Here is a 12,564-nt window from a genome sequence, read left to right as displayed (position 1 = left end):
TTGATGTTTTTTATGTGAGCATCACACTGTGCTTCAAATTTAGAATATCAGCTTTAAATGGGTTTTAAGTATACATCCTTCAGATTTTTATAGAGTGATTGCTCAGTTGCAGTGACTGAATTCTGAGTTCAGATTTCTGAACTGCGTAGGTATTTGTGTCTTAGTTTTTAGTTTCCCTGCATCTTGCACATGGAATATCTGTTTCATATCTGTTTAAATCAGATTCTATCCTAATATAGAGAGACTATTTAACATCATATTTGATGAAGCAGCAAATATCTTCACATATCAGCAGTTTATATAAGGATTAAAGAGATTTGTTGTGACAAAAACATGAATACTTACAAACTAACAGTTGTTTGATTTTGTAGATGTACAGTTTTGTAGATGTACAGTTTACGTAGTTACACAATTAATATAATGCAATAATAGTCAATTTGTACTTTTTTTTTCATTTGGGACCCGTCTTAATTTTCCTTTTTTTTTTCCACCTTTGTTTTGTCCATCCAGATTTTCTTTGTGTAAGTTTACTAGAATTTTCATACACTTCTGGCCATGCTCAATGACTTTATGTTTCTCACACACCTTTTTACTGACTTATATTGTCCTCTACAGAAACTGCAAATGTTCAGATTAATAGTCTGGTAATGCCTGGTGTAATGACAACAATGTTGGGTGAGAATAGATTGGTCAAGAGATAGGTGAATGGAGCCCAAGAGGGTATAGTGGTATTTTTGGAAGAGTGGGGTTGTTGGTGATGGGTACAGACAACAGTCTGAAATTGGAATAACAGTAAATTGTATTCTTGTACATGAACAAATAGATGAAGTTTGGATTTCCTTGCTTTTTGAGGATTCAGAGTATCTGCTTTTCCCTATAGGTGGCACCCTTTATAGCTTGATAGCATATTTATTTAAGTTTCTTAAAGTTTGTTTGTTTGTTTATTTGAACCTGGGTGTGGAATACACAATATTCTGCTAGATGAAAGTATATTCATACAAGCAGATGACTGATAACAGAGTATATACAAAAACAAAAAGGGGGGGCTAGGTATGCAGAAAAACTTGTGGGCTCCCCTCCATCATGCAGTACTGCAGACCCATGGAGATTTAAAAGTGAAAGTTCTCAACACAAGCGAGGGAATGTTTTGTCTGTCAGCAGCTTTTTGTGAACCTTTATCTGTTCATTAAGATTTCTTGTGACTAGTCCAGAAAAATGTTGCTCCTGATGGATCCCATTCCAGCAATTAGACTCCTTTGAATTAAGCTGCAGACTTTAATCAGGCTTGTATGTACTCACTGCAAACCAATATCAGCTTACTTTGATTCACATTTCTTCTATTTCCAATGTTAATGTGAAGCGTGCTTGTAGCAGAGTTTGTATGTGATCCCTCTTTTTCCTTCTGAGGCACCCGCCCTTCTAGGAAGAAGTGGCACAAGGATGGGTCACAAGGGTGGGAATCACAAGGGTGGGAATCACAAGGGTGGGAATTCTGCCCTGCACAGTCAGGACACAAGCTATGTGTCTTTAAAGAGATTCACAGATTTTGGTTATTTTGATTAGCTGGTGTGAGGGAAAAAATAAAATAAAATAATGTGTCTCTCTTAATCAAGCTGATGTTACTTGGAGTCTCCACCTAAACCACCTTGAATGTGTGTACCAAGCTAAATTCTGTGATCACAGAGGTTCCCATTTCATTCAGTACATGACATGATACACACATTGACACTGAAATAGGAATAATGTTTCATGCCAAATAGCAATCTAACATTTGTTGACTTGTTAGTGCTCGTCTTTACAATCAAGGTAATGTGTTGTGTCATTACTGTCAGTAATAGTGAACCAATGGGACCTTCAGCAGCTGTGCTGTTTTCTCTCACAGTTTCATTGAAGGTCCATTGAGCAATGGATCTTCCCACTGTGTTACTGTTGCAGAAACACCTGTGATAACTGGTTGTAATTGTACTAATGCACTGTGAAAATTCAGTGCCCAGTAGCCATAATTATGATGTACATAAGAACTTTCAGCTAGTAGGATTACCTAATTGACTCGAACAATTTTCAAACTGTACTATTCGTTTTAATAGATTTGCTCTGTTGAAACATAGACAAGAAGGTAGTCTTTTCACAGATAACACAGAAGTGATATCATGTTCCACTAAATTATTTTCTCATCTTAAGCTTCAGTTTTATTTTTATAGTACCAGAAAGATATTAATAAAAAGGGGTTAACTGGAAAATAACTTAATTTAAATGACATGTTTCTTGAAGTTCCATTAAAAAAAAAAAAAAAAGGGATTGGGGGAACCTCTGGCTTAGTATTTTAAAATGAAAATGTCTCTAAACAGATTTTTTAAATGGACACAGGTGGAAGGTATGTGAAACTTTATCTTCCTTAATGAGAATTAGTACTTAGGGGATGTTAAAGAAGCTTATGAGCAATTAAAAATTAATTTCTGAGCATGTCCAAAGTACATCTGCTCAGGTTGTAAGAGAGTTGAACAAAGCTCCACTCATCTAGTACATCACTGGATATTCGGCACACATAGCCCTCTGCTTTCAGGCAGTTGATACCCCTTGCAGATAAGGGATTTGTGAATGTCTCCATGAAATATGTAAAGCAACATCTTCTAGGAAAGGTCAGGAGGCAGAAAATTGCATGTTAATGAAATTTTTAGAATTTTATCATTTTTTGTTGAATTCACAATAATATCAAACAACAAAAAAAAAAAAAAACACAAATTTTTGTCAAACATCAACTATCAGTGCTGGACAGAAAGACAAATAGGACAGATACCTGTTGCTGGCTTCAGTACAGAAATTTACATAGATGGAGAATCAAAGAAAAAAGATGGCAACTCTGCACCACCATCACTACAAATGTACGTATTCAAATACCTCAGTATCTGCTTTCAAATACAGCAGATGTTTATTGATTAAATATCAACACCAAAAACACATACTGAAGAAACCCTAAAAAAAAAAAAAAAAGAACAAAAAATAAAAAATAAAGTTATCATCATGATCTCATTGATCAGGAAAAGTCAATTAGACACAAAGGAGCAAATATGTTAAAAAAATGTATTTTTTATTTATTTCCTCTCTTGTAGTGTCTAAGAAAGTCTCAGTTGAGGAGCTATAAAGTAATGTAAATTAAAGTAGAACAAGAATGTCTTTGTCTAATATTGCTAATAAGTTTAAAACATGAAGTCTGTTCCTAATTTTTGGTCCAATAATAATATTTGCCTCAGTGAAGACAGAGCCAGAATATCACTGTATGATAGTAGCACATTTTAAAAATGTCTTAAAAAAAAATAAAAAAAAAATGAAGACTCAACATAGGTGAAATAATAGTTACCAGTGTGGTGAGGTAATATAACATAAATGTGACATATGTGGAAATCAACACTGCTGAACTTTGTGGCTACATTGAATATACAGTAGATATATGTTATGGTGCACTCATTTAATTTTTAAATAAATCAACCTGCAAAATGTGCCAGATTTGTATTAATAAAATGAGGGGGAAAATGGACTGTATGATTGTCTCATGCCTTCTTTACCAGGCAGGACCTCATATTTCTGTGGAAGCACTTAATCAGAAAATGGTCCATATCAGCATCTAAACAATTATTTACAGAATAGAGAGAACTCAGTCTCTAAGTCTCTATAAGGGAGAATTTTCAGGCACATCAGCAGAATTATGTCAAACTATTAAAATTATTTGTATTTGAATCACAGTTCATTCCTGGGTGTATATTTTTGAGGTCTTCTTTTGATTCATTTTAAATCTTTTTGTTTTCACTTCCAGGAGCTGGAGTTTTCCAACCTGTTTGCAGTCCTTCACTGTATCCACTCATTCTTTGCAGCCAAAGTGGCTTGTTTGGACCCTTTGTTTGTAGGCAGTCAAGCCACAACTTCTGCTGCTCCCACAACTTCTGGTACTGGCAAATTAAAGTATACTACTTGATATCTCACATTACAGCACTGCCACTTAAGAAAAAGACGCAACAGTGTATAAATATTCATAAGATGTAGACCTTTGGTGAACCATGTACGTGGAAACCAATCCTGGAGTCAAGACATCTTGCAGCATCAGCAGATAGATGGTCACATGGGATCATAAATTCATCTCTGTTCTGCAAGACACCAGTAAATAATCCTAGCCAAAACTCCAGAATAGGATGGATATGCTTTTAGTATGATCTATTTGTACTTAGATAGTGCTTTAAGCAACATTGGAAGCAAAGGAATAAATGATGCAATGAAGCACTTCAGTATTTAATAAAATTTTCAAATGGCTGTAATAATACACAAATAGAATTGTCATTTTCCTGTTTTCAGATTTTTTTATGACAATATGCTAAACTCTGAGTATGAACTTAATACCGAATGATTGTGTTATAAATGACATAAGAGCAAGCAACAAGCATATAGTACATGGTGACAAGGAGATGAGCATGAAAAGACATTTGTGTAAGTATCTCCTCAAATAAGAAAGCACTTTAAGCATTGTTGTAAATCCATACTTGTGTCCATACATGAAGTATGGAGTCATGCTACTTTTTCTATTTTGTTCTTTTATTCTAACAATAACAAAATATAGCCATATTGACTGGCATATAGAATAAAAACAAAAACAAAACCAACCAACAAACAAAACATAACCCTTCTTCCACGATTAAGTCCCTGTTCTTCAAGTGATGATAATGTGATATGTATTCTATTTTAATTACAAGTTAAGTGCAAGTGTGTAAAATATCGCGTCTGCTGTTTACTTTTCCTTTTTTTTTTTTTTAGTTAACTAAGTTCTGTAAATCTAGAAGTCTTTGCTCACAAGACTTAGCTGTTGAATTTGTTTCAAACATAATCCACCTAATACATTGTTCCCATGTTTAACCTTTGTTCCACTCAGGATCTCAACAAAATAGGAGTTTGAAATATGCTTGAAAAATGAGTCCAACTTTTGAATTCTTAATAATTTCTTTTTATATATTGCTAGTAAGAGACAGGAATAAAATAAATAACCTGTAACAATAGAATAGATGAAAATGCATAATGTCTTTGTATATTAAAAATACATCACCCTCAACTACATATCATCCATACTAGTTCCAGGGTTTCATTTATTGATGAAACTTGAAGGATTTGTACATTCATAACTAATAACTTTATTTAAATATAATTTTACAAAATAATTTAATTTTTTGCTATTACACACATCAATGAAGATGGCAAAGTGGTGGGAGCACGTATGGGATATGAGCATATATGGGATAAGAGCAAAAGAGGTAGTATGGTGTTTTGGCCAAACAGGATATAAACCTAAAAGACTGCAGAGAACACAGTTAGTGCAGATTTAGTGTGTGCATAAGATTTTAAATAATACTTTCTGGAGATTCTATTTATTATATTGAAATCCTTTTGTTTGTTTGTTTGTTTGTTTGTTTTTCCCCAATTAAACTTGTTATAAATACTCATAGAAGGGTTAGGGACACAATCTCTCATGTGTAGCAGAAAGAGAAAATCTTTCACATCCACTTTTATATGTTAAAATAAGGAAAACTTCATAAGAGAAGCCAGAGAAAAGCTTTTTCACAATGGGAACAATTCAAATGTAATGCAGACACAAAAAATGAATGAACCACAGTGGCAAATTATGCATCTGTTTTTTTGCTTTGCAGTAGAAATATTTGGATTTCTGTGTGTGAGAAAGTGTCCCTGCAAAATGGGGAATTGAAGTAAAGCTGATAGCAGAAGATTCTAGTTATATATGTACTAGAATCTGAATTCAAATTATAACCAAATAATCTGAAAAAAATGTTTTCTGGCAACTCTGTATTGTTTCCAAATGACTATCAATCAGTAGGTGCTTACTTCTTATTAGTACATCTCCTAAAAGATGTACATTAGTACATTAGTACATCTTTTAGTGTTACAGCATTAAAAATTTTCAGTTTGTGATTCACATCCTATGCTAAATACAATTGAATAGTGTCATTATCCAGCTATTATCCAGCTGTTTTAAATGTCAACAATATTCATCATTTTCATAGTTATCATCCTGTTTACATGAAGCTTCCCTAAATAAGGGGGTCAGATCCTGGTCTTTGCTTCACAAGTAATAATGCTGTGGCTGTCCATAAGATCTTGAGTTTGTTTGTGGGAGATTATAAGTGCCAGATGTTTTAAATCTAAAACTACAACATTCAAAGGGGTTTACTGATGGTAACTCAGGCAATGTCCTTGTCAAGAAAGCATGTACTAGAAAAGCAAATTTTGACAGAGCACTGACAATGCTGGAAACAGAATGAAAACAGAATCTGTTAATAACAGTTCTCCCCCTCTGTACTCACAGATCATCTCCTTCTTGTTAGTGTGTTGTTGTGGCATTCAGCCATCCCAGTGTTGGCATATGCCAACACCTCAGTAATATGTGCTCTGCAGGTAATAGCAGAATCTAGAATTAATCAACTGCCAGTTGAATGTTTTTCCTTCAACCAGCTCATATGACAAGCAGAATTGCACCACTGAAACTGAGTTATTTAAGAGATGTTTAATACAGTTAAGTGAGCATAATGTTTATCCACAACAGCAGAAAGTATGCTATTGCAAATTGCAGTAGATTAAGAGATTCTGTGATATGAAAGCGAAAAATAAGTAAGTAAATAAATAATTTGCTTCCTGTGTAGAACTGGTCTCATGACATGAACTTAATAGGCTTGGACTCTACTAGGGTATCCTAAAGAACTTTGTCATGAATTTTGTTTGTAGAACTGATATACTCATCAATAAGAATTTTTTAACTGGGCATTAAATATACAATATTTAAGAGACAAACACTAGCCTACAAATTAGAACTGCATTTGTTGTTGTTGTTGTTGTAGTTGTTTTTTATTATTATTATTATTATTTATTTATTTTATTTTAAAAGAGCTGAACTGTTGGGGCTTAATCAAATTTTTCATTTCAAGAAGATAAAAGTGTGGTTCAGAGAGCATAAAATGCCATAGCCTTGGCTACATGTCAGCACTGGTTTGTAAATGGGAGGTTTGGGGGGCTTGGGCACTGACCTCACAGTATTCAGCTTTGCCCTCTTGGGGCAAGTTGGTCAGAAACTCAGCCTTGAAACAAGAGGGAAAATTTCAAACAATGTGTAATACCTAATCCTGAAACAACAAGATTTAATTTAAATATCTACATATTTCATATAAATATACAAAGAAGATTCTAAATTATTGTGAACCTCATGTGTATACGTAAAAAGCCAGGCTTTATATTGCTCTCATTTAACATATAACATATAATGAATCCATGCATTTTGTAAGTCAACACAGCCCACTGAATATGAAGAAAAAACCGTTATAAAGAACTATCGTCTCTTGCTAAAAATTTGTATGAAAATTAAAGCAAATATTTGACATATAAAAGAACAAACAAAGTCAAAGAGTAAAAAATAATTTGTTCTCTTTATGTATTATATTCTTGAATAAGTTTAATTAAAAAAAAATGTTTATACTTATGGTATGTGACTATTGAAATTATATTTTATAACATACCAAATGTAACATACTCTTAAATATAACAAAATATATTTGGGTTTATTTGATTTGCTTCATGATTGAAATTTCAGATAATCTGAATTCAGATAATCTGACTCTTCCACAGAACTAACCATAAGCGAGGCTATAGTGTTAACATAATCTTTTATGAAAGTGTTGCAGATTTATATACATGTTTTTCTGAATTTCATCAGTGAATGAATACATTTTGTTTCCTACATCTGTTTAAAGATATAGTTACAGATTTTCAAAAGAGATTTGCAAACCAGTAGCATGAAGGCATTTTTGAAATAAAAATCAGGATATTTTTAAATGTTTGTCATTTTATTTTTTTTTTAAGTAGGTGCAGTAGGAGTTTTGTGGACACGAACCAGTTGTAAGTTGATTATTTTTGAAAACCAGTAATTTGAACTTTTGGTTATTCAAACTATAATTCATAAAAATGTAAAATAATAATATACAATATCAATATGCTTTGAGAAGAAATTACTGAAAAATATTATTTTACAAATTAGTACTTAATCCCATGAAAATATACTTATTTACTTTGTGTGCTTTAACTTTATCAGAACATCTCACAGTGGACTAGGCGGTTGTAGTTACTACATCCTGTTATTTTAAATACGATTTATCTTATTCAATGCCTTAAGATGTTTCCTACATCAAGATAAATATTAAAAAGGCTGAAGATCTTTTAAATGTACAGCTGCTGCCCTTAAAATTCAGTAGCTTTGCTGTTGTTTAAGCACCCTCTAGTATTCCCTATGCCAAAAAGAAAGATCAGTTTTCATTCTGACATAGAAATGCTACGGAAAATGCAAATTTATTACTATTAAACACTAACTCCTGTACTGCACTTTCCATTCCCTTAAAGGGTCTGGTCCCTGAGAAAGTGTAGTTTCTGGAAAAAAAGCTCAAGCTGATTTTAAAATGTTCATCCTTGGACAATTTAAAACCTTCAGATTTGGACATCCGAGGCGCTCACCCAAATTCCCTAAATTTTAGCACCTGCCGTAGATGCTCAGTACAGAACTTGAGGCTCTCAAAAGGGCAATACAAGGCAGGACCACAAGTTAGGACTCTGAAGGTGTGTTTCTCTCTAACTACAGTAGCCACTGTAGTTGTAGGTAGCCACTGCACTGTAGATGCAGTCACATTCATGTTTTCAATTGCATCAGCAATGTGCTTTTGAAGTCAGGCTCCTGCCCACTGCCTCTCACTGTGCATTTTGCAGAGCAGGCAATAAACACACAAAATGAGTTTTTAAGCTGAAGCTAAACCAGCATCACACCTCATGAGTTCCAGCTGCTAATGGACATTCAGTCCATATGACCTGACTAAAGCAAGTTGAAAGTCAGAATCCCCCTGAAACACTAGGGCTGTTGGGTCCTGGTGAGAGCCCTTTCTCTCTGCACGGTGGCTGATGTTCATGCACTGTGGGTGCTGGAAGGACCCCAGAAAGCTGAGCTTCCTTGTGCAGTCTGACAGAGCCTAGTGCCTGGGACAGGATGTGGTGCTGCAGCAAAGGGCTTAATTGAACCTTCTTTTAAAGAAGAAAGCAGCTGACAAAAGCCCATGCCAAACTATCCTGCGTTGCCCTTTTCCCTTGCCACAAAGGGAAATTACTGACTGCAAGTAGGTTACATGGTGCTGGTCAGCCCTCTCCCTGCTGTGTCTTTCTTCCTGTCTATCACAAATGCATACCTGCAAATTCACTCTGACATCCCCACAAACACTGCTGTGTCCCCTCAGACCCTTTGCTCTGGACAGATGGCAAAACTGCATTCACTCAGCTACATAAGGGAGCCTCTAAACATCTGATACAGCCAGGGGACAGTAAGCAGTATGGCAAGGGCATCCATGTACCGGAGGAATGCTGTAGTCTGTGACTAACATTTAGGCTAAAGTCATACCTGAGCTTAAGTGCTTTCCTGACTAGGACAGATCTTAAATGCAATTTTAGTAGTTTTCCTATAATTAAGTCTATAATGTCAACAAATTTCTACTTTCTTGACTCCTTTTCCCATTTTCAGGATGTTCAGTGGAGATGGCAATTCATATTCTGTTGGAATTAGAGGGAAAAACACAAGGATACTGGAATACAAATAAATTTCTATTTAGATTCTGTATATTATTACAGTACATTCCATGTCTATTAAAATATGTTGAATAATGTAAAACTAAATGCTTTCATTTAGCTAACCTAGCCGGTTTTCATTGTTATTATACACGTCTCCCACTTTCAACAACTTTTTCTACAAAAATCCCAACTATATATTACAGAAATGCTTTCATTATTCAGTATATACTAATATATAATGCATAGTGTGTGTGTGTGTGCGTATGTGTGTATATATTAGTATATACTAATGGAAAATATTCAGTATATATTAATGAAAGTTACACATTAGGCACAACTATAAAACAGAAGCATAAATCCATGAAGCTTTACATTTAAAAACTTAATCTTATAATACTATAAAGAAATATGTATATTAGTTGAAGAAATGGCTATTTTTGCAGGATATGCACAATCTGGATATATGATAATAAATTGATGAACATTAACTGATTTACTATTTCATACCTCCAGAATTTTGATTTTTTAATTATTCTTATCCTTAAGCACATTTGCAATATATGTCATAAGTTTTAATTTGTTATGAACAAAAATGAATGAAAAAATGTAATAGAAAGTGCTATATATTTTATAAATATTAAAAACTGAAGAAAAAATATTCAATTTATTTATTTCATTTTCAGTTATGTTTTTGTGGTTGTTTGTAATATGTATTTGTGACGAACACGTCACTTAGTTGTTTAAGCTCATTAATGTACCACTAATAAAACGCTATCTTCTGTTTTGTTTTTGTTATGTTTTGTTTTGTTTTGTTTCTTTTTGTAACAGAACATAACAGAAAAATGTAGAAAATAAATACTTTTTAACTAATCTTTTGCATTCGGTCATAGAGTGTATGAGTTTTATATAATTGAAAGTCAAGTCTGAGAGATCAAGAGAATACTTGAAGAACCAGGGGTGCTACTGTTATTGCCTACCACCATATTCAACTGATTATTTGATAGAAATAATGACAATTGCTCACTTGTATGATCATTTCCACAACACAAGTCACCCACTCAAAGTCTGACTAAGATTTCTAAATACCTCTCTTTTCCCCCTGGCTATGAAGCTCACCCCCTTCAACAATCAGATTATTTTACCATTGACATTTAAATGCTTAGTGTTGGTTGGAGTGTTCCTGGGCCTGATACTGCAATGCCTGAAGGTATTTTCTGGTACATCTTTGCAATGTAACAATTTTCAAACAGTGCTGCCACTATTAGAACAAAGCCAACCTTGATCAGTTCAATTCTGTTTGACTTTTTCCATGACTGAAGGCATGGATGGGGAGAAAAGGAGACCCAGTGGTTAGCTAAGAAGCATTGTACATTTTCAACAACTGAGGAACATTGCAGCACATTTTTTGCATGCATATCTTTTGTGCCCTTCTTGAGCTTTCAGTGTGGAGAAGCGAGGTCTGCTCCCCTGTCACCATGCTTCTGTTATTCTTTCCCAACCCATTTTTCCATAACCAATCACCAGGGTTTTCTCAGACCTCAGTCTGTTGTTGCTCTGTACTCAAGGAAGTCCCAGTCTTGCTAGTCTTAGCCCTTTCACCATCTTGAAGAGAAGGAAAAAAAAAAAAATATATATATATATATTAGAACAATAAGTGTGATGAATATTTTGTGCTGAAAAAATCCTCACTTCTGAGTGATTCAGTTGATGTGGGTTAGCAAACATAGCTATCTCTGGCACAACTATAGTTGTTTCATGTGTCTCAAGTTTGTTTTTATACCAAGTGAAAGTCCGGAAAAAAAATGAAAGGTTAGAGCACTTAAAAGAAGTGAAGAATGTCACAGAATATTACGAAGTTAGGAAATTTTTTGAAGTAAATATATTCCAAGTGTAAAGGACTGCTATTACAGGTGCCATTTCTGTTTTCTCTTTTAGAATCATAGAATCATTAAGGTTGGAAAAGACCTCTAAGATCATCTGGTCCAACCATCCACCTACCAATATTGCCCACTAAACCATGTCTTTAAGCACCACATCCAATCTTTCCTTAAACGCCTCCTGGGATGAGAGCCCCCCAGGAATGATGTTTTATTTTGTTGAAGAGCTGAAGATTTTTATTATTATTATTTTTATTATTATTTTTAATCCTATAAATGCTTATTTTCTTCTGAAATACCAATTTTTATCTAGCAGCTTCTACATCTTTCCCAATGATTTTGGCCTCACATGAAAATTCTTGTTATCACGGTTTCTTAAAATACAATCCTTGAATAAGTTTCTTTAAATTCACGATTTATATATGTCACAACTAACATACTTGCCCTCCAAGAAGAAAAGTTAAGAGAATCTTGGGGCACCTACTGGGCCCAGATGAGCCTATGCTGCTTCTGCTTCCCGGAGTGCCAAGCCACGCCACTGTGGAGCCTTTCTCAGAGGCTCAGTGCTAGTCCAAGGAGAACTGTATCATTGTTCTTTTGTCCATATACAGACACGTTTTAAACAAGATTAAACTGGAAAACTGTCAAGTGTAGGTAAGGCTTTGCTGCCCAGTGGGCTCAGGAAAATGTTGTAAGGATAAAAACTATGGGTAACTATGATGTACAAAAGAGCTGAGGGTGCTGAGAAGATGGAAAGGTGGGTATGTTTTGGTGTCCTTCCATAAGACACTGTAAATCAAGATAAATTTAGCTCTTTAATAGAAGAAGGGTGTGGAAAAACATTGTGTTGGAAGAGCCTATGAACTTCAAAGCATTTACTCTTACATCGCTGGTACAGTAAAAAGGGAATATTGCTTGGACCAAATGGTTATGGTACAAGTTACATATCACACATCGGGAGACAATTTAACACTCAAGAGTGCATAAACAGAGCTTTATTCTTTTTCCTAAAGTACACAGTACAGAAACAACAGCATCTGGCAGG

At 34.3% G+C, this 12,564-nt stretch overlaps 1 protein-coding gene across 4 annotated transcripts in view; it reads left to right on the top strand.

Moving 5' to 3' along the window:
• The window catches only part of SNTG1 (syntrophin gamma 1), a 370,856-nt gene extending 360,629 nt beyond the window's left edge, over nt 1-10,227 (top strand). For all 4 annotated transcript variants that reach the window (XM_032180786.1, XM_032180789.1, XM_032180787.1 and 1 more), the window contains one exon: nt 3,812-10,227. In XM_032180786.1, the coding sequence (XP_032036677.1) occupies nt 3,812-3,970 (159 nt within the window). In that variant the 3' untranslated portion in view covers nt 3,971-10,227. The remainder of the gene's footprint in view (nt 1-3,811) is intronic.
• Nucleotides 10,228-12,564: the final 2,337 nt, after the last annotated feature.

Source organism: Aythya fuligula, chromosome 2, assembly GCF_009819795.1.
Source record: "Aythya fuligula isolate bAytFul2 chromosome 2, bAytFul2.pri, whole genome shotgun sequence".
Taxonomy (NCBI): Eukaryota; Metazoa; Chordata; class Aves; order Anseriformes; family Anatidae; genus Aythya; species Aythya fuligula.
This window is presented reverse-complemented; position numbering and strand designations above follow the sequence as displayed.